The sequence below is a fragment of the Puma concolor genome, chromosome A2, assembly GCF_028749965.1.
Source record: "Puma concolor isolate L17-30 chromosome A2, mPumCon1.1.hap2, whole genome shotgun sequence".
Classification (NCBI taxonomy): Eukaryota; Metazoa; Chordata; class Mammalia; order Carnivora; family Felidae; genus Puma; species Puma concolor.
Window position 1 is genome coordinate 168,529,403 of NC_141668.1, and position 19,353 is coordinate 168,548,755.

General features: G+C 58.8%; 1 protein-coding gene across 28 annotated transcripts in view; it reads left to right on the forward strand.

The window, feature by feature from the left end:
• PTPRS (protein tyrosine phosphatase receptor type S) overlaps positions 1–19,353 on the forward strand; it is a 95,649-nt gene that overhangs the window by 48,615 nt on the left and 27,681 nt on the right. For 8 of the 28 annotated variants that reach the window (XM_086699370.1, XM_086699369.1, XM_086699381.1 and 5 more), the window contains exons 6-11: positions 2,337–2,354; positions 4,770–4,892; positions 15,485–15,754; positions 17,206–17,787; positions 18,775–18,908; positions 19,209–19,353. In XM_086699370.1, the coding sequence (XP_086555496.1) occupies positions 2,337–2,354; positions 4,770–4,892; positions 15,485–15,754; positions 17,206–17,787; positions 18,775–18,908; positions 19,209–19,353 (1,272 nt within the window). Of the gene's footprint in view, positions 1–2,336; positions 2,355–4,769; positions 4,893–6,790; positions 6,803–15,484; positions 15,755–17,205; positions 17,788–18,774; positions 18,909–19,208 lie in introns of all 28 variants that reach the window. The other 20 variants (XM_086699371.1, XM_086699382.1, XM_086699373.1 and 17 more) reach the window with 5 other exon arrangements.

A 19,353-nucleotide genomic window follows, 5' to 3' on the forward strand; every position in this document is an offset into this window, starting at 1 on the left:
ACGCGTCCACGTGTGCGTGTCTGGGCTCCCCGGCGCAGGCCTGACCGGCTTCTGCCCCCCGCCCCCCCCCCACCCCGAGTGCGGGCCAACACTGAGCACAGGTCCCGCCAGCCGCGCGTGGGCTCGCCCGCGCCCTCCCAGAGCAAGGCTTGCCCCCTGCATCTTGGCTGCTCGTGCACCCACGTTACCGCCCCTCCCGGGCGCTGGGAGAGCCCCCGCCTGCACACGTCGAGGCCCCACCCCTAGGCCGCCTGCGTGCAGACGCGAGGTAGGGACGTGCCCGCGGGCGTGCGCTCGCGTGTGTTGCGGTCCACCGTGCTGACACTCGCTGGGGCACTCCTCTTTGCTTTCTCTCCCCGCTTCCCCTGAGGAGCCCGCCCTGAGCCACCCCTGCCTGAAGGCCTCCTGGCTGTTCCTACCGCCCCCACTCGCTGCCCGGTGGCCTCCTCCTCCAAGGGGTCCATCTGTTCCTGGCACGTACTAGGTGCTCCGCGAACAGAAGCTGCTTTGTTGATCGGAATCAATCTGATTGTCCGTCCCCCGGCCCCGCCCCCACCCCCGCCCCCCGAGAGGATTCAGGCGTCCGCCGAGCGCCCATTAATGTTCCTGCTTTCTTTTCTTGTCCCTCTGTTGTAAACGTTCAGAAACCTTTGGTAAGTCCTGTCTCTTCACCGCGTCAACGACTAACGCGCCCTCGTCGTCCCCACCCCTCCCCCGCCCCCTCTCCTCCCCCAGACTAACAGCCACTGTGACAGTAACTGTGACCCGCTCCACGTGGCATGTTTACTAACGACCCTCCCCCCCGCCCCCCCACTTCCCGTCCATCTGTCCGTCCCCCACCGGCCGCCCAGCCCTCCGCAATCAGGCACCAGGGGGTTGCAGAGAGAGGAGCCCAAAAGGAAAAGAGGAAAAACAAAAAAAACCCCACAAGGCCACAAGGGGCCGTTCAGACCCCAGATCGGAGGCTAAGGGGAAGTTTAAGGGAATCCTGGGGTCAGGGGACTTTTGCACCGCACAGCCCCCCAGCCTTGACACGGCTGGAAAATGATAAATGACAGAGGTTTTGGGAGCTGGGACACGGGCAGGGGGCGGAGGAGGAGTTTTGTAGCCGGGCTGGCACCAGGCACTTCCTTCCCAACATCCAGCCTGAATCCCCTGAACCAGCCGTGGGAGTGACTGACGTTGGCCCGGGAAGGTTCCTTCTCCTCTTCCTCAGGGTCAGAAGCAGGGCCACCTTTTCATACCTGCGAGGCCTGTCCTTTCCTTCCGATCCGGCGGCCGTGGGCTGCTTGGCCGTCCCGGGAGGTCTCGCTGTTTGGCCTCTGGACCCCCATCAACCCGAGGCTGATTCCTATTTGCTCCCAGGTAGCGAGGAGAAAGGGGCCTCGTCGGGTGGAGGATCTTGTAAGAGATCATCCAGAGGCCTAGGAGGCTGGGGCGCTGGGTTCAAAGCACCCAGCCCACCCTCTGGGCTTCGGTTGGCCCGTCCGTCCATCCGCCCGTGTGCCCGTGCCACGGGGGAGGGGCCGGCGTTCTTGTCCCGCGAGCCTCTCTGCCCCGGCCTGGGGTCCCCTTGTTCCTGGGGTTATCGGCTATCCACCAGCAGGAAGGCGGCTGGATCTCTCCCGGGAAGATTTGGCCCAGAATGTAACACTCTAGCCCAGGACCGCCTTGTGTGTGTGTGTGTGTGTCCCGAGTCGCGCCTGCCCCCGGCGCCCGGGTGAGCAAGCCAATGGCCCTTTCCTCTTTTCCTTTTGGAAGTTGAGGAGGCCGTAGTGCCCTCCCTCTGCCCTCTGTCCCCTTTCGCTGCCCTTCCCTGTCCCCGTTACTCAGCCTGTCTGAAATGCCTTCCCTTTGCTCTATTAACGCCCAGCCCTGGGGCACTAACCCCTCTCCCCCTGTCGCTAACAAGATTCCCAAGTCCCCCCTCGCTCCCTGTTCCTCTTGAGAAGGAAGGGAGGTCCGTGACCTCCCTGCCTGAGCCCAGAAGGAAGGCAGCCAGTGGGCCCAGGCCGGGCCGTAGACCTCCCTGGGCCGTAGGGACTCCAGCCCTAATACCAGTCTAGAGGGGTTTCTAGACTCAGGAGATTTCCACCTCCTACAGGAAGTCTTCCTGACTGACAAGCCCTCAGATCCAGCTCTGCTCCCAGGAGCCTGGCCTCGACTTCTTGGCAAGGCCTGCAGGGTCCAGAGGCTCAGGGCTGGCTCAGTCCCCCACGCCCCTGGGGGCAGAGTGGACAGGCCTGGCTTGTGGCCCCGCCTGGCCTCCCTGGGGCCCCCCGGCCCCCGAGGACCACCTTCTGAAATTCACCTGACTCTCTCTGCTTCCCTTACAGAAAGCACTCCGATCCGAGGTAAGAGGCTCTTTCCTTACCCCCTCCACCCACTCACGCGCTCTCTCGCTGCCCACCCAGCCCCTCAGGCTCCGCGGGGGGCTGCACCCAGGCCCCTCCCACGTATCTACCCCTTGCCGCCCCGCCCAGTGTCTGTCCAGTCTCTGTGTCTGTGTCGCTGTGTGTGGCTGTGGGGCCGAGTGTGGCCAACGGAGGCCCCTCCAGGCCACCTGGCTGCAGGGAAGGGGCTGTCTCCTCAGGAAGGGGCCGTGCCTCCCGTGTCGGCCCCCAGAGCTCTGGGGGCCAGTTTCTTACCGCTGCTCTGTACACAGACCTCGTCTGTCTTCAGCCTCAGTCTTCCCTTCTCTAAAACGAGCACGCAGAGGGGGCCTTCTGGCTCCACAGCTCCTTCTGAGCGGAGGGTCCAGCCCGAGGGAGCAGAGAGACCGTCAGTCTCAAAGGCTAAGCCCCCCACCCCACCCCCAAGTGCTGACTAGAACGGACTAGAATGGGCCTGGGTCGGAGCCCTAGGGAAGCGTCAGTGTCTGGTCCTCGCTTTGCCACGAAATGCTGTGTGACCTAGAGTAGGCTCCCTGCCCTCTCTGGGCCTGCACAGTAACCTGCCTGCCTGCCTCCCCAGAGGCTTGAGGTTGGGGTAATATAGGAAGTGTGAAATGGGAGAAGATTCTGTGTCCACAGCCCCCAAAGAAACTAATCTGGGGTCCTGATTTGTGGGCACACATCATTTCCGTGAGACAACCGCGAACACAGTTGGGCGGAGGGGTCTTCTGGGGGAGCTTGGACTGGATTGTGGGACTCTTGGTGCCAAGAACGCTGATGCCTGTGATTCAGACACACCCGGAGATAACTCTTCTCGCTTTTCATTCATTCACTCGTGGCCAAGAAGCATTTGGGTCCAGGCCTGTGATTCAGACACACGTAGAGATGTTCACTCAGTTTTGTTTAGTTATGAAAACGGAAACTTTGATCCAGGCCTTTGATTTTTCAAACATACTTGTGGAAACCTTTGCCTCGTTTTTATTTACTCCTAGGCGTTCAGGTATTTTACTGAGGTCTGCGATTTTAAGCGTAAAGATGTTAGGGCAGCTTCATTTACTTGTGACAATGAGCATTTGTTCCAGACTTGGGTTTTCAGATATCCTCGGGGGAAACGTTAGCCTCAATCTCATTTACTCATGGGCACTGTAGTGTTTGATCGAGGCCCGGGCTTTCGTATGTTCTTGAGCAGTTGGCGTTCATTTTTATATATTGACGGGGAGCTAGGTGTTTGATCTGGGCCTGTGGTTTCAAACATAGGGGAAATCAGCCGCATTTTCGAACCCTCATAGGCATCAAGACCTTTAGTTTGGGCCTGTGATGTTCAATATGCTTGAGAATTGGCTGCTTCTTTAAACTTTTATTCACTCACAACCAACAGATTCTTTGATCCTGGCTGGTGGTTTTCAAACACACGTGTGGCGTTGCAGCCTCAGTTGGTGGGCATTAGGTTTTTCATTCAGACCTCTGATTTCAGACACTTGAAAAGTTTCCCGTTTTAGCCCACGCGTACGACGGCCATGGCCCTGGGACCGTACATGGCAAACACACTTGAGGAAGTTCGCTTCATTACCCGTCAGCACCAGGGTCCTGAATCCAGGCCTGTGGTTCTGAGATTTATTTGGGGGAATCCAACCGCGGGGAAGACTCAAGCTCCTTTTTAATCAGTTTCAGGGACGGGAGGCTTTTGAGCGAGGCTTTTTGATTTCAAACACACTTGGTGTGTATCAGTCTCAACATCCTTTCCCTTAGCTGATGCGAGAGGCAACCCGGTCCTAAGCGTTCAGTGCAGCCTTGTCTCTGTTTATGGGCGCGGCAGGCTTTGGGACCTGCCGTTTCAAACACACTGGAGGAACCCAGACCCATGTTCGTTTACTCATGGGCACTACCTGAACCAGCAGAGCAAGCAGCAGCTTCCCGAACGTGCACGTGTCCTGTGGCCGCCCCTTCGGCCCCAGGGTCTTTCAGACGACTGCTGTGGGTTGTGAACGCCAGCTCAGTCTCCCCCACCCTCTGCCTGGAGCGCTTCACTCCACGCTTTTGCAAACACACCTCCGTGACGCGGACCTCCCCGGCGTCGTCGTTTGGGGCGGCGGTCGCTGCCCCGCGTCCGCCCGCTTTCACAGAAGGGGAGGTTTGCAGGAGAATGCAGTGTGTTCAGGCTGGTGTTGGGCTAGGCTCGGGGTGGGGGGAGATGAGCCAGGTGAGCCCCCCCCCCGCACCCCCCCCCCCCAGGGTTTCTAGGCTAACTCCTGTCTTTTGTCTGCCTCTCTGGCCCAGACAGACCAAGAGACGGGCCGGACGGGGCTCTGGTACGGCCCGCCCAGCCCAGGCCCGGGCCTGCCCTGACTGGCCGGGCTTTCTCCCCTCTCCCCGCAGGGGCCCTGCAGATCGAGAGCAGTGAGGAGACGGACCAAGGCAAATACGAGTGCGTGGCCACCAACAGCGCTGGCGTACGCTACTCCTCACCCGCCAACCTCTACGTGCGAGGTAGGGAACGCCGTATCCAGGTCGAAGGCAGGGACCCGTCCTGTCCTGTTCCCCTTCCCTCCTTGGGCTCATAGCCTCCGGGCTCCCCTGTTCCCTGCAGACCCGAGCAGGAGGGCCCCCGCCCCCACCACCACCGCTGTACCCCCCTGGTCACGGCAGGACCTCGGGTGAGGGGGGCAGCCCTCTCTGGGCCTCAGTTTCCTTACCTGTCAGACGCAGGGCGGGGGGGGGGGGGGGAGTGGGCAGCGAAACCCCCCCACCCCCGTGCCGGTGACGCACACCCCGTGGGCGGCAGGACCTGGTGGGGAGGCAGGAGGGAACGGGGCAGGGCCGGGGGGTCGGTCTCGGGCCCACGGGGCCAGGGGAGCCTGGAGGCCTCTGCCCCGCCCCGCCCGCCTGCCCGCCCACCCGAGTCGGCTTCTGTGGTGTATCGTGCCTGCCCTCTGCTGTGTGCTTGCTTTGCTTCTCCAGACTCCGTGGCCTCTCGTAGCCCCCCCCCTTCACACCCCGCCCGCCCCGCGCCCCCACCCCACCCCCCCCCCCAGCGCCCTCCATCCGAGAGCCGGGGAGGGGTCTCTGAGGCCCCGCCCCCTCGCCGCTCCCTGCACCTGCGGCCGTCCCAGAGCCTGGTGCCCTTCGTCCCCTAGTTGCCCCGGGGAAGGACGCGTTTCTGCCCGAGCGAGGCCAGGGCCACGGCAGGCACGGCACGCCCCGCCCCCCCCCCCCCCCCGCGCCCCGCCCCGCCCCCACCCAAGGAGGCCGCGGGGGGCGTCTGCGCGGACTTCCTCCTGGGCCCCTTGGGGTGCCCTCAGAGGCGCCGGGGTGGGGGGGGTGCTCCCCTTGTCCCCGGGGGCCTCTGTCGTCCGCCCTTCCTCTTATCCCCGCGCTGGTTCTCTTCCGTTCTTCCAGAAATTTTAATCCGCTTCCTCCTCCACCGTTTGCCGTCCTCCCTTTCCCGCCTCCCGGTGGCTGTTTCTGATCCGATCCGTGGTTTCTAGAAACAGCCGCTTCTGCCGGCAAACAGGGCCCCCCGTTCAAACCCCGGGGGCGGCCCCGATTGGCTCTGCAGGCGTGGCCGCGCCCACACCTCTCCGGGCCTCGGTTTCCCGCGATTGAGGCACCAAGCGCCCGGCGTTCTCCAGCCGAGAGGCTGGGTGCTCCCCCCCTCCCCTCCCCCCACCTTGGTCCCCATCGGGCACAGCCCCCCACTGGCCCCGAAGCAGCTCCTTGGTTATGCACCTGGGGGGTTACGTCTTGTCCCCGAGGAGGAGGCCGCGCGGGGGGCGGGAGCGGGGGCCGTGGGCGCGAGGGTGGGCAGGGTGACCCACCGACCCACTCTGCCACGGCACCTCTGGTGAGTTGTATGGCGCGTCCACGACTCCAACTGACTGGTCTTCGTCTAACCTGCTTATTTCTCTGCAAACACCTGGGATGGGGGTTTGTAAGTCTGGCAGCGTTTAAGGACAGCGTGGACAACAGGCATGGGGCGGGGTGGGGGGGTGCGGGGGGGGCGGCCTCTAGCGAGGGTGCCACGAGGGAGGAGGACCCCCGCGTCCTCAGCCCCCTGGAGGTGGGGTCCCCAGCATGAGCCTCCGATCTTTTGGGGGTCCAGCCTCCCAATCTCTGCCTGGGTCTCAGACGCTCCCGAATTGAATTAAAAAAAAAAAAAAAAAAAAAAAAAATCGTGGAGGACAAATGTAGATCTTATATGTGGAGCAAAGGAAAAAAGGTCTCATTGCTGTTCGTTTTTATTTTTTAATTTTAATTTTTCTTTTTGGTTTAAAGAAAAAACAACAAACGTGCAGCTTTTAGCCTTGAGAAGTCCTCTTTTTACTCTCTGTATCTCCCCTATTTTTTCTCTCCTCCCCATGTCATTGTGTTCTGCATCAAACCCCCTTTACATCCCTCAGAGCTTCGAGAAGGTTGGTGTGTTTTTTTCTTTTTTACTTTCTTTACCCACATTTTTACATTCCGAACGTGACACGCACACACACGAAACGCACACAGACACGCACCCGCGCGCGCGCACACACAGACACGCACACGGACACACGCAGACAAAACGAAAAAGACGGAATAACGAATCATAAGCGCAAAGCGGACAAAACAAAACAAAACCAAACAAAAAAACCGCCAAGCGAGAGCAAAAACCCAGAAAGACACGAAAATCTCAGCCGCGCCCAGCCCGGCCTAGGGCCGGCCGCACACATGCGATGCTTGCATTGTGGTCGCCTCTATGCATCCGTTGGTAATGTTGTTGCTAAGTTTTTTGCACCCCTCGTCGTCATGGTAACTTGGGCCTGATGCATGCTGGGAGAATGTAAAAATTTCTCTGCATGCCACTCTTGTCGGTTTGGTGAATTCCCAGCGCCTTCTGTTGGAGTGTTTCTCGTCTCCCGTTCTGTTTTCTTTCTCCTTTGGTTTTCTTCGTATTTTCTTTCTTTCCTTTTATTTAAGTATTATTATATGATTTGGGTTTTGTTTTGTTCTTGGGGGGGAAAAAACCGATCCGTTCGTTTTTTTTTTCCCCCTCCCATCCCCGTTCGCCCCGTCCCCTTCTTCCCCCGGAGCGTTTCGTCTTTGGTTCTGTCTCGTGTTTCCGTGCTATTTGGTTTCGGTTTCTTGGGCTGAGCTGTTCTGTGGTTGTTCCCCAAACGCATTGTGATTTAAAAGCCAGTGTTCCTGTCCCAGCTACCATCCAGGAGGGCGGGTCGGGGTCCCACAGCTGGGATGCTGGGGCAGAAAGTGACCGCCCGGGCTCAAGGGGCACAAGGGAGGTGGAATAATAGACAGATGCTGGGGGTGTGTGAGGAGAGCAGCCCAGCTCGCCTGCCCTCGCTGGACAGCCCCCTTTGACCCAGAGCTGGCGCCCTCAGCCCCACACCGCAGCCATGTCGGAAGGGGGCTTAAGCAGGCACGTTCCCGTCTTTCTGCCTCGGCGTGAGACCACCTCCCCGCTCTCCCAGACAACCCAGAAGGCAGGCCTTTGAAGCACAGCTAAATGGGCAGCCAGCATTTTGAGATCCACGTGGCGGCAGTCCAAATGTGAGGAGTGGCTCCCTTAAACTGGAGCGTTCTCCCGAAGCGACGCGCGCTTGGCACGTAGGCAGCGCTCAGAATGGCAGCTGTGTGATGACGTTCCCATCCTGGCTGGGCACGAGTACAAAACTGCCTGTCAGCAAGTGTAGCGTGACCGACTTTGGAAGAAATACTTGGCCGCTTATCCCCCCCTTCAGTGCTATGCCTCCGCCTCCCAGGCGGTGTTGGCCGCTTCCTCCACACCTCCCCCCCCCCCCACCCCCACCCCCGGCTCTGGGCCCAGTCACAGACGTCTTGTCCAGCAACACAGCACGGTCACTTTCTGAGTACCTGAGCATCAGAACTGTGGAATTCTGGAGAATCCCAGGGGAACTTTGGACATAGCCTCTCCCCCTCCCCCTCTGCCTCCCCTGCTCTCTCACTGCCTGCATCTCCCTCTCTCTCTTTCTCTCTCTCTCTTTCTCTCTCTCTCTGTCTCTGCCTCCCCCAGTCTCTCTCACTCCTGCAAACCTTCAGAGATGCACACTCCTGTCTGCTCCCTCCCTAAAGAAAGGCAAGCCCTTGAGAACACTACCCCAGCCCCAAATAAAAACTCGATTTAGATTTCTAGCCCCTGCCCCCCCACCCCCAGCTGCCTACCCAACAACATAAGTGGAAGTTGAGAGAAGAGGCCAGCCTGTTGGGGTCACCGGTTTTTCCCTCTTGTCCCTCCCCTTCCTTCCCTAAACTCTCACTTACTGTGAAGTCCACGGCCAAGTTGGCCAGAGGACCTCAGATGCAGTGAGAGGAGATTCGTTTCTCCTGTCTCCTTTTTAACCCAGTGCGAGAGCTACCCGGCCGACCCTCAGAGGAGCGGGTCTCCCAGCGCCTCCACCAAAGCTGGGTCCCAGTGAATTCAAACCGAGGGGCGGCAGAGGGTCTTGGGCTCCGGCCAACCAGGATTCAAAGCCTGCCTCTGCCCCTCCCTGACTGCGTGACCTCGGGCCAGTCACCTGATCGCTTGGGGTCCCATTGATCTGAACCGGAAGGATCCTTCCTGCACCGGCTCGCACGGTAGTTGGCAGAAGAGTCCATTGAGCTAATTAAATGCTCGAGTACGATCCGAGCAAGTCCCTTTCCTTCCTTGGGGACCCCACTTGCCCCACCAGGTACTTACTTCACAGATCCGCTGTTTGGGTAAGACGGTCGTGGTAAACCGCTTTGAAACGACTTGTAGGGCAGAAGCCAGTTCATGTGCTCAGATGTCATTTTTCACTGGTGCCTTTCCTTTTACATTGTTGCCAGTGCAGAGCTAGCTGCAAGGATTCTCTCCCCCCAGGCCTCACTCCCATTCATAGTTAGCCCGCTTCTGCTGACCCTAGGTGGTTCCGGGGGCGGGATGTTCAGACCACGTCCTTCTCCTCTTGAAATGGATCTCTGAGATACAAAGGCCCAAATCCAAACCAAGCCCCTGTCTTTTCTTTTTTTAATACAGCCAGCGTGCCCCTTCCAGAACCCCCCTAGGGAGAGCCGCAGCTTAGGTTTTTGACAAGGCGGCGAGGTGATCAGATGACATTCTCTCTGGCTGTGAATTTTCTTGCTTGTCTCTTTAACATCAGGCTTCAAGGGATCGCTCAGTGGCTAAAGGTGGTGTCTTTAGCGCTTGGTTCATCGAACCCACGGTGCACGGGACCCAGTTAAATGGTGTGCCACCCTCCTGGTGTTGTGAGAGCTTGCGGGGATAGCCCTCTTGGGGAAGATCGGCTCACCTTCCAGGCACTCAGGATATCTTTAGGGTTTGGGAGGAAGTCAGATGGGGCTGGGATAATTTAATGACAGGTCTCGAATGCTGAGCTGAGAAACTAGGACTCGATGCCCAGTGCCCGTGGGGGGTCTGGATTGCCCCGATTTCTCCTGTTCTTCAGAACTCTGTGACCCGTCCCCAGGCCTTTGCAGATCAAACCATAGCATGGAATTTTATGGGACAGGTTGTTCTTCAGGTTAAATTTCTGGCACCCAAGCCGTGTCATTGGTGGATATGACGCCTAGGTGTTGTCCTTACCTCCTGGATCTTCCCCCCCCCCCGGCCCCCCTGAAACAGGAGTAGATACAGATACTGGGTCTGGAAGCCCCCTGAAATCCCCGTATCTCCAGAAAGATTCCCGTTGGGGCGTGTTGTTGAGTTTCCTGGTCCCTGCTGATCACGCCTGGCCGTGCCTCCCCCTACCCTGCCCCCGAGGCCCCTGACCTGACCCCGACAGGACCAGCCCCTCTCATCCCACTCTCATCCCCAGGGGAGAGGGGGCGCCAGGGTGGGGAGGCAGGCTTCCTCTGTTTGGGCTTGGCGGGCGGCAGGGAGGGGGCGTTCCGCAGGAACACTGAGCTCTCGAACCTCTCGCCTGCTGCCTGCCTCACACCCTTTGCATCGCTGTTTCCTCTGTTTTGGCGGTTGGGGGGCGGGGGGGGGGGGAGTGAGGGGAATATTAGATTACACCTTGTCGTCTGGAAAGCCCTGCGTCTCTGGCGGTCGCAGCGAGGGGTGGCAAGGAAGTCATTCAATTGGCAAGATGTCAACCCATTTTGTGCTAGAACCAAACAAAACAAAAAAAAAAGTGGGGAGAGAGAGAGAGGGCACCAAAAAAAGGAAAATCAATGTCTGCAGTACAGCAAAACATCCAGCTAAAAATGCTTAACAACTTGCCGAGGCCGCTGGTCAGCCCGTGGGCCGGGGTCCAGCCAGGTCCCTCCGGGCCTTGCACGCTATCTCGATGGCGGAGGGAGCTGGTGGTGGGAGGGAGGAGGCAGGATTGTGCAAAGGGGGCAGGAGCAGAAAGACGCCCAAGGCAGGCCGCGGGGCAGCACCCCCGCTCCCTGGGCCACAGGCTGGGGTTCCAACGGAGGGGCTGAGAAACGGCTTTGGACTCGATGAGACTCGGACCCCCCTCCCTTCCCCAGACAGGTGTAATCTAAGCTTCAGTAAACCCGTGGAGGCTGCAAAACTTCTTGGCATCTCTCCCCCCACCCTCCCCACCCGCGCCCTCATTTTGGAGTCTGGAGGAGTAACCCGGTGGCTTCTCTGACCCCAAAATGCCAGGCAGAGCTCTCCCCCCCCACCCCCCACCCCCCCTTGGAGCTGCGGCTTGCCGAATCGTTGAGATGTCTGACACTGTTGAGTTCCCTACCTAGTGCTGCAACCAGATCACCTCACTTTTGAGTTTTCCCTCACCCCTCCCCACCCTTTCTCCCCTGAACCCACCCCCACCCCCTTTTGGTTTTTGAGTTTCTGCCTCTTCCTGCCTGGGGGAGGGGTCGTCTCCCGGTTGCTTTGACGGTTTTTGAGTTGTTTTTCCATGTGAATCGGGGTTTGAAGCGACCCACCCCCCCCAACCCGCCACCCCCCCACCGCCCACCCTCCTGACCCCCTCACCCATGCGGGTCCCCCCCGCTGGGACCCCCGGCTACTCGGTGACGAGAAGAGCTGGAAACGAGAGCCAGCTGGAGCATGCTGAGGACCAAGGCTGGTGTGGTCCCCTTATAACCTGCCTGGACCCTCCATTCAGGTCGGTAATTGGGGGCGGGGGTCCCGCGGGGCCACTCCGTCCTGTGGGCTCTGCACCCACGTTACTTTCTAACCCGCACCTCAAGCTTGCAGCCAGGGGTGGAAAGATGTCGTGGGTGGGTGTCCGCACCAAACTGGGCAGAACACAGTGTCAGCCACCCCGCCCTTGCTGGCTGGGAGGTTGCCCAGAGGCCTACTGAGGCCCCGCCCCCCAGGGGGTCCTGAGCCACCTAGTGCCAGTGGGCATGATCCTCCCCAAACTCGTGGCAAACCAGCCCTCTTCCTCCACAGCACACCCTTAGAAGCAGATGAGGTAGATGAGAAAGCACGTAGGCAAAGGTTCTCAGCCGTCAGCCTTCATAACATCTTGGCAGATCCATTTAACTGATGGCTGCTGGCCATGTTCGGGATCGTGAGCACTGACATGACTACTGCTGACCAGTGCCCTTCCGCATGGACTGACTTATCACAAACGACTCGTACAGCAGGTCTTTTACATATTGCAGATAGCATGCTTTGTCCGTGCTTTTGAAAAAAGTCAGAGGTACCTTCCAAGGCTCCCCACGGGGAGATATTTTAAGAGGAGTTCAGATGTGTATGGGGTCTTTGGGGCAAGATATTGAGCCTTACACGGGGATAAATTTGGCTCATATTTAACCTTTAAATCATAAAGCTGGCTCTTCCTCCCTTTGACGTTCTCATAATCCCTTTCAATATGGGCGTCTTCCTAATGGCTTCTGGATGTTTCTTATGATGGCTGCTGGGTAGTATTCAACTGGTGGCCTCTGGTTACTATTCACTCGATTGGAATATATAGGCGATGAGGTACTTTTGCCCTCTTTGCTGCCCCCGGAAGGTAAAGACATGAGTTGAAAGAGCCAGGTGCCAAGAAGAGACACCTACCTGGCTGCAAGTCTTACCACTTAGCCATGGTGAGACAAGACCCGCTTTACCTGAGAGGCAGGGTCCAGGCATACCTGGCTTGGAGCTCTGGTCCCACCAGTTCCTTTGCGCCCTCCAGCTAGCCCTGTCACTTCTCTGAGCCTCCAGTCCCTCGTCTCATCTGCCACACAAAGTTGGAAGGGATAAAACGAGATGGGCATTCGATAGAAATTCTGTTTCCTTTTTAACTAATCCATCCCAAACCCTGTTGAGGTGGAGAATCTAGTTGACTGCCCTGCCCCACCCCCCACCCTGGAAGGCCGGAAGGGATCTTCACAGGCCCCTCGCCCAGGTCGAGTACCTTCTGTGTGCCTCAGTCAACTTCATGACCTTCTCAGCGTGTCCCCAATTGCCCCCATTTCATGGGTGGAGAAACCAAGGCTCTGGGAGGATGAGGGGCCTTCCCAAGACCACAGGGCTTTTTCACCCACGTCACCTTCTCCCACCTGTGCCTGGAGAGGTTTTCTGGGAGGTTCTGAGGTCGTGAGGGATTGCCTTGCTGTGTGGTCAGCGAGTCTGTGATCAGGGCTGTTCGTTGAGCCCTGACCAGGGCCAGGGTGTCCCCGAGAAGTGGGGCTGGGTTGGTTTGCCCCGAAGGTTCTTTCTCTGCAAGGATCTCACCTCCGTGGCCACCTCGAACCCTCAGCCGGGGCTCCTGGGTGCTGGGTGGGCAGGCCAGACCCTGTGTTCTGCTGGGGGGAGGGGGGGCACCTCCCTGGGGAAGCCACAGCCCTCCTCCCTTTCAGACCCCGATTTTCAGCCCCACCCTCATCCCATGTGTTTTTGTTTTGTTCTTTTTTTTTTTTCCTTTTTTCCTTCTTGCTTTTGGGGGTTGTGTTTCCGAGGCAATTTTTTGGTTGTTGTTCGGTTGGGGTTTTTTTTTGTTTTTTGTTTTTTTGAGGTGGTTTGAGTTTTGTTTTGTTTTTTTTCCGCTTTGTTCTTTCATTTGTTTCTCCTGGTTTTGCTTTGGACGTCGATGCCGTTTTCTGTCCTTGATTAATTAGCTCCCCACGCTCATCCCCCATCATGTTCTGTTTCCATGACAACGCAGCGTCGGGCATCCCGCTCGCGCCTCGCTGTGGATGCCGGCGGCTGGCCTGGACCGCGTCCGCTGGCTGGCCAGACCCCGTTCTCCCCTGACCCCCCCCCCCCCACCTCCCACCCAGCCCTGCCAGAAAGCCACCCCCCCATCTCAGCGCCCCGCCCCTCACCCCCAGTCCGTCTGCATGGCCCCTCTGTCTCCCCCCACCCGTACCCCCCACTCCCCCCCCCCCCCCCCAGCGATACCTTCTACGGCCTCCATCCTGTCTCCAACGTGACACTGGACTTTTCGTGGGGCTTCCTTTTCCGAAGGGCTGCCGCTGCTTTGCTCTGCCTCCCACCCCCCCGGAGCCCCCTCCTCTGTTAGGGCAAGTCAGGCCCCTGCCAGCCACCCCCTGCCGACGGCAGGTGACATCAGGCGGGGCAGGGTGCCAGACGTCGCTTCGTGGCCCCGTGTGGCCTTGTCGAGCCTCCAGCCTGTCATCTCTCTAGTGCGAGACAAGACCCCTTGACCCACCCGAAGCTGGGGACCCACCCGCGTGGCTTGAGGTCCCGAGATTCTTAGCCAGGGACGGCCTCTTCCTGGCTCGAACGATCTGCTGGGTCAGCCCAAGTCCTTCGGGCTGCAGTTAGTGACACGGCTCCTGGGGAGCAGCCACGCCTTTCTGGAAGTTCAGGCGTCCCGTTAGCATCCGCGCCCTGCCCCCGCCCCCACCCCGAAACCCGTCCAACTTCCGAAAATGGAGCCCCCGAAATGCTTCCTGCCGCCTTCACGGTCCGCGAGGTTGGGACAGAAGGCTGCACCCGCTTCCCCGCTGAGAAACGCACAGAACATGTCCCTGTTTTTTCAACGTTCAAGCTCATTCCCTCGTTTTATTATTATTATTATTATTATTATTATTATTATTATTATTAATATCCTATTCTGCCAGGGCTGTGATGTGACAATGTGACATGTCACATTGGGTCACATCCGCTAGAATTAATATGCAGATTGCAGTGGGCCCCCTCCTCCCTCCTCCTCTGTCTCTGCCCCCCTCTCTCTGGGCCTCTCTTCCTGTTCTGTCTCTCCCGTGGCTCCTGTCTCTCGTCTCTGGCACCCACGAATGTGCACCGAAGGCCCCTGAAACCAGGCTTCTTCTTTGCATCACCTCTCTGTCCCTCCTTCTGCCTCTCTCTTTCTCTCCCTCTCTCTCTCTCTCTCTCTCTCTTTCTCTTCCTCTCTCTCTCTGTCCTCTCAACCAACCTATTTTGCATGCTGTTTGTGATTCTGAGAGCTGCATCTATCAATGGAAACTTGTCAGATCCGACAGAAGCTTTTAGAAGGGTTTCTATACCCCCAAACCACAAAAATTTCATTAGAGTTTCTCATCTTTTCCTTGAGGGCCCCCCCCCGGGAAGTGGGCAGGGCCCCCGAGTCACCGGAGGGGACGAGGGTGGGGGGCCGAGGTCCCGGCCCCCTCTGCCTTCCAGCACCGCTGGTTTCCGTGACCTCCCTGCTCCCCGACGTCCTCAGAGCCCCCGCCACCTGCAGCCAGAATCTTCCGAAGCTCCCCGCTTGGGAGAGCGGGTGGAGGGGCTGCTCCCCGAAGCCACGTCCGTCAGCAAAGATGAGAAACAGCTGATAAATTTTTGTGTTCGTAACTGTGCTGTGACCAGCCACTCTGGTCTCTGAAACCCTGTTGCTATGGAATAATGCTTTGTGTCTCTTTTATTATATATCGATATATCTCTCTATATATTGTTTGTGGAGTACCTTCCTTTGAAGTTTTTGGTTTCTTTGTGTTGGAATTTGCTTTTTTAATTTGGTTTTTTTCTTTTCTTTTCATTTGGAAGAAAAAAAAAACAACTTCAGCTGGGGGGAAGGGAACAGCCTTGTTTATATTTAAATTGTTTTCCGCTTTTTTTTTCCTTTTTTTCTTTCTTTCTTTCCTTCCTTCTTTCTTTCTTTCTTCCTGCTTTTCTTTCTTTTCCCCTCTGCATCCCGTCTCCCCACCCCCCACCCTGTGCATCTCGCTCCCACCCGCCCGCCGCCCACCCCCAGTCCGCCGCGTGGCCCCGCGATTCTCCATTTTGCCCATGAGCCACGAGATCATGCCAGGGGGCAACGTGAACATCACCTGCGTGGCCGTGGGCTCGCCCATGCCGTACGTCAAGTGGATGCAGGGGGCCGAGGACCTGACGCCCGAAGACGACATGCCCGTGGGGCGGAATGTGCTGGAACTCACAGACGTCAAGGACTCGGCCAACTACACGTGCGTGGCCATGTCCAGCCTGGGCGTCATCGAGGCTGTGGCCCAGATCACAGTGAAATGTAAGTGTGGCCCGTGGGGCACAGGGAGGCCGAGGTCATCCCTGGGCCCCGGGCACAGGTCAGGGGTCCAGGTAGAGAGCCTTTGAGTTACCATTCTGGCTTTGGTCATTCGCAGCTGGGAAGGGGACGCTTGTTTTGTGAATTGGCGTTTATCGGTTTTCCATTATCCTGGGCCCGGCCCCGCGGACTGAGGCACGGTCTTGTGCCGAGCAGAGAGCCCGACGTGTGACACGCCCAGGTAGCCAGACAGCCACGATACAAGCTGATCAGGACTGTGATGGGGACCGTGTGGCCCTGTTCAGACCCCCCAGAGTCGAGGGTCTCACCCCCGCCCCCCGCCCCCCAGAAAAGTTAGGTCAGAGAAAGATTAAAAGTTGAACAGGAATGAGCCAAAGAAGATGAAGAGTGTTTCTAAGAAAAGCAAACAGCCTGTGCAGACTCAGAGAGCTGGAGCTGGGACAGGGGACCGCGGGGGTCTCCTGATGGCTCAACTTTGTGATGAGATTCAGAGGAAGGTGCCCCCAAATCATTTCCTAGCTCTAGAACAGGGGCCAGCAAACTACAGCCTGCGGGCTGAATGTGGCCCTCCCCTTGTTTTTTATAAATAAAGTTTTATTGGCACATAACCACACCCAGTCATCCATGCCTTGTCTGTGGCAGCTCTCCTGCTCCAGGAGCAGAGCTGAGTCGTCTCAACCCGGCCTGCGAAGCTCAAATAGTTACTGTGTGGCCCTTTGGAGGCTGAGTTTGCCAAGCCCTGTCCTAGGGCCATGGAAAACATGAGCATCAGCTAGTTTGTTGGTCATCTTGCTGAGCGAGTGAGCCTCTCCTGGGGCCGGGGTGGTGTAAGAACTTGGGACGAGTGGGAGAGAAAGTCACGATCATCTAGGTGCTAGGAGCGTAGAATCGTGAACAAAACTCCGGCCTCTGCCAAGCACTGGGCGAGGGCGCCTGTGGCCTGGGTGGTGCGGGAAGCTTTAAGGAACGAGAAACAGCTGGCCGTGTGGCCCCTCTGGGGTTGGAACATTTCAGGTACAGGGAACAGCAAGTGTGCTGTGGGAACAGACAGCGTGGCTGAGCAGAGTAAACCACGGAGACGGCACCAGCAATTTCAAAACTCAATGTTTTTCTTCAAGAGTAAATTTTTTTTTTTTAAGTCAGCATTTTCAGCTTTACAGGCCACGTGGTCTCTGCTGCAGCCCCCCCAGCCCTGCCCCTGTCGCGCGAAAGGAGCCATCTTGTGATACGTAGGCGCGGCTGTATTCTAATAAAACTTTATTTATAAAAGCAGCTGCTGGTCCTCGGGCCATAGTTTGCGGAACCCTCCTACAGATGGTGGGAACGGGGGTCACCGGGCCCGGGGGTCGTTGGCGAGGAAGTCAAGGCGCAGCGAGGGCCTTCGGGCTCCGCAGCCAGGGTGCCTGACGTGTGACCGTGCCTGCCACCCACAGCTCTCCCCAAAGCCCCGGGGACGCCTGTGGTGACTGAGAACACAGCCACCAGCATCACCATCACGTGGGACTCCGGCAATCCAGACCCCGTGTCCTACTATGTCATCGAATATAAATCCAAGAGCCAAGACGGGCCGTACCAGATCAAGGAGGACATCACCACGACGCGCTACAGCATCGGGGGCCTGAGCCCCAACTCGGAGTACGAGATCTGGGTGTCGGCCGTCAACTCCATCGGCCAGGGGCCCCCCAGTGAGTCAGTGGTCACCCGCACGGGGGAACAGGCCCCGGCCAGCGCCCCGCGGAACGTGCAGGCCCGCATGCTGAGCGCCACCACCATGATCATCCAGTGGGAAGAGCCCGTGGAGCCCAACGGCCTGATCCGGGGCTACCGGATCTATTACACCATGGAGCCTGAGCACCCCGTGGGCAACTGGCAGAAACACAACGTGGATGACAGTCTGCTGACCACCGTGGGCAGCCTGCTGGAGGACGAGACCTACACTGTGCGTGTGCTGGCCTTCACCTCCGTGGGCGACGGGCCCCTCTCGGACCCCATCCAGGTCAAGACGCAGCAGGGAGGTGAGGGGCCTGGGGGAGGCGTGGCCTCCGCGGGGGTGGGGGGTGGGGTGGGGGACAGCGGGATTAGGGGCCAGGGTCCTGTGTCCCCGCAGCACGCGGCTGGCTGGCTGATGCTGCCCAGAGGCCCGCAGCTGGTGTATTCACCGCGCGGGGTGCTTTCGGATATTTTCGCGCTGGCGTCTCAAAGCAGGACGTCGTCCCAGAAAGCCCCCGTTTCTCTGTCCTCTCGGGAAATTGGATTTGGCGAGGCCCCGGGGCTGTGATCGGACATCCAGACAGGTCCCGGCGGCCGTGTCTGAGTTGGAGAACTGCCGTTCTCCGTTCGTTCTCCGTTCTCCTCGGAGAGCTTGAAACCGTAAAGGGGAAACGCATGAGCTCAAAGGCAGCGGCTGGCGGCCTGCCCGCCCAGGGCACCGGGCAGGGTGGGGGTGGGGCATCCAGGTGTCTGGGGCCCCAGCTGTCCGCGGGTTTCTGGTCCTTCCCTTACGGGCTCAGGTTTCAGGACCCCAAGTCCAGAAAGACCCAGCAGCTGTCCAAGTGCAGGGACGGGAGCATTGGAACTGCCGTTACAGAGCGGACCCAGGACGAGGGGCCGTGTTTCGAAACGTCCCCGCGATTTCTGTGCCATTTAATGTAGGAGAAGCAAAGAAAGCACCGGCGTGATTTGAAAAGGAGGGTTTTTTTGGTTCGGTTTTGTTTTTGTGTTTGAGGGTTTTTTCCCCCACTGGAAGCAGAGAGGGTGGGAAAATTGAAATTGTCAGTTAGGGAGCTCCTGGGAAAATAAGAGAAGTAACAGTGGAGAACATTCCAGAAGCATCCAGAACACGATCGAGAGCAGCCTTGCCTTCGGGGCGGTGCTGAGCATCACGGAGGCCCTTTGTGGGAGCCTGGGGACACCTGGCGGGTTGGGCACCCTATGGAGTGGACCCTTCCCCAGTCACAACCCCCCCCCCCCGTTTCCCCTCCTCCCCTCTCCCCTCCCTGCAGTGCCCGGCCAGCCCATGAACTTCAGGGCGGAGGCCAAGTCGGAGACGAGCATCGGGCTGTCATGGAGCCCCCCACGGCAGGAGAGCATCATCAAATACGAGCTCCTGTTCCGGGAAGGCGACCACGGCAGAGAGGTACTGGGCACCGGCGGGAGGGGGCCGGGCGGGGCGCCCTCCGGTCTCGCTGACTCGATGTCTCTCTTCCTGCGCTCTCGCCCCCCCCTCCCGCCCCCCCCCCCGCCCCCCCCCCCCCCCCCCCCCGCCTCCGTGGATGCCGCCGCGTCCCTCTTCCTCCTCCTTCCCTCTGCCCTACTTTCTGCTCTGCTCTGCTCTCTGATTCATCGATGTCTCCGTTCCTCGGTCTCTGCTCGCCTTGTGTCTCTTTCACAATCTCTGCGTCTCTGTCTCTTTGTCTCCACCCGCCACCGCCCCCAGGTGGGGAGGACCTTCGACCCGGCCACAGCGTTCGTGGTGGATGACCTCAAGCCCAACACGGAGTACGCCTTCCGCCTGGCAGCGCGGTCTCCGCAGGGTCTGGGCGCCTTCACCTCCGTGGTGCGACAGCGCACACTCCAGTCCA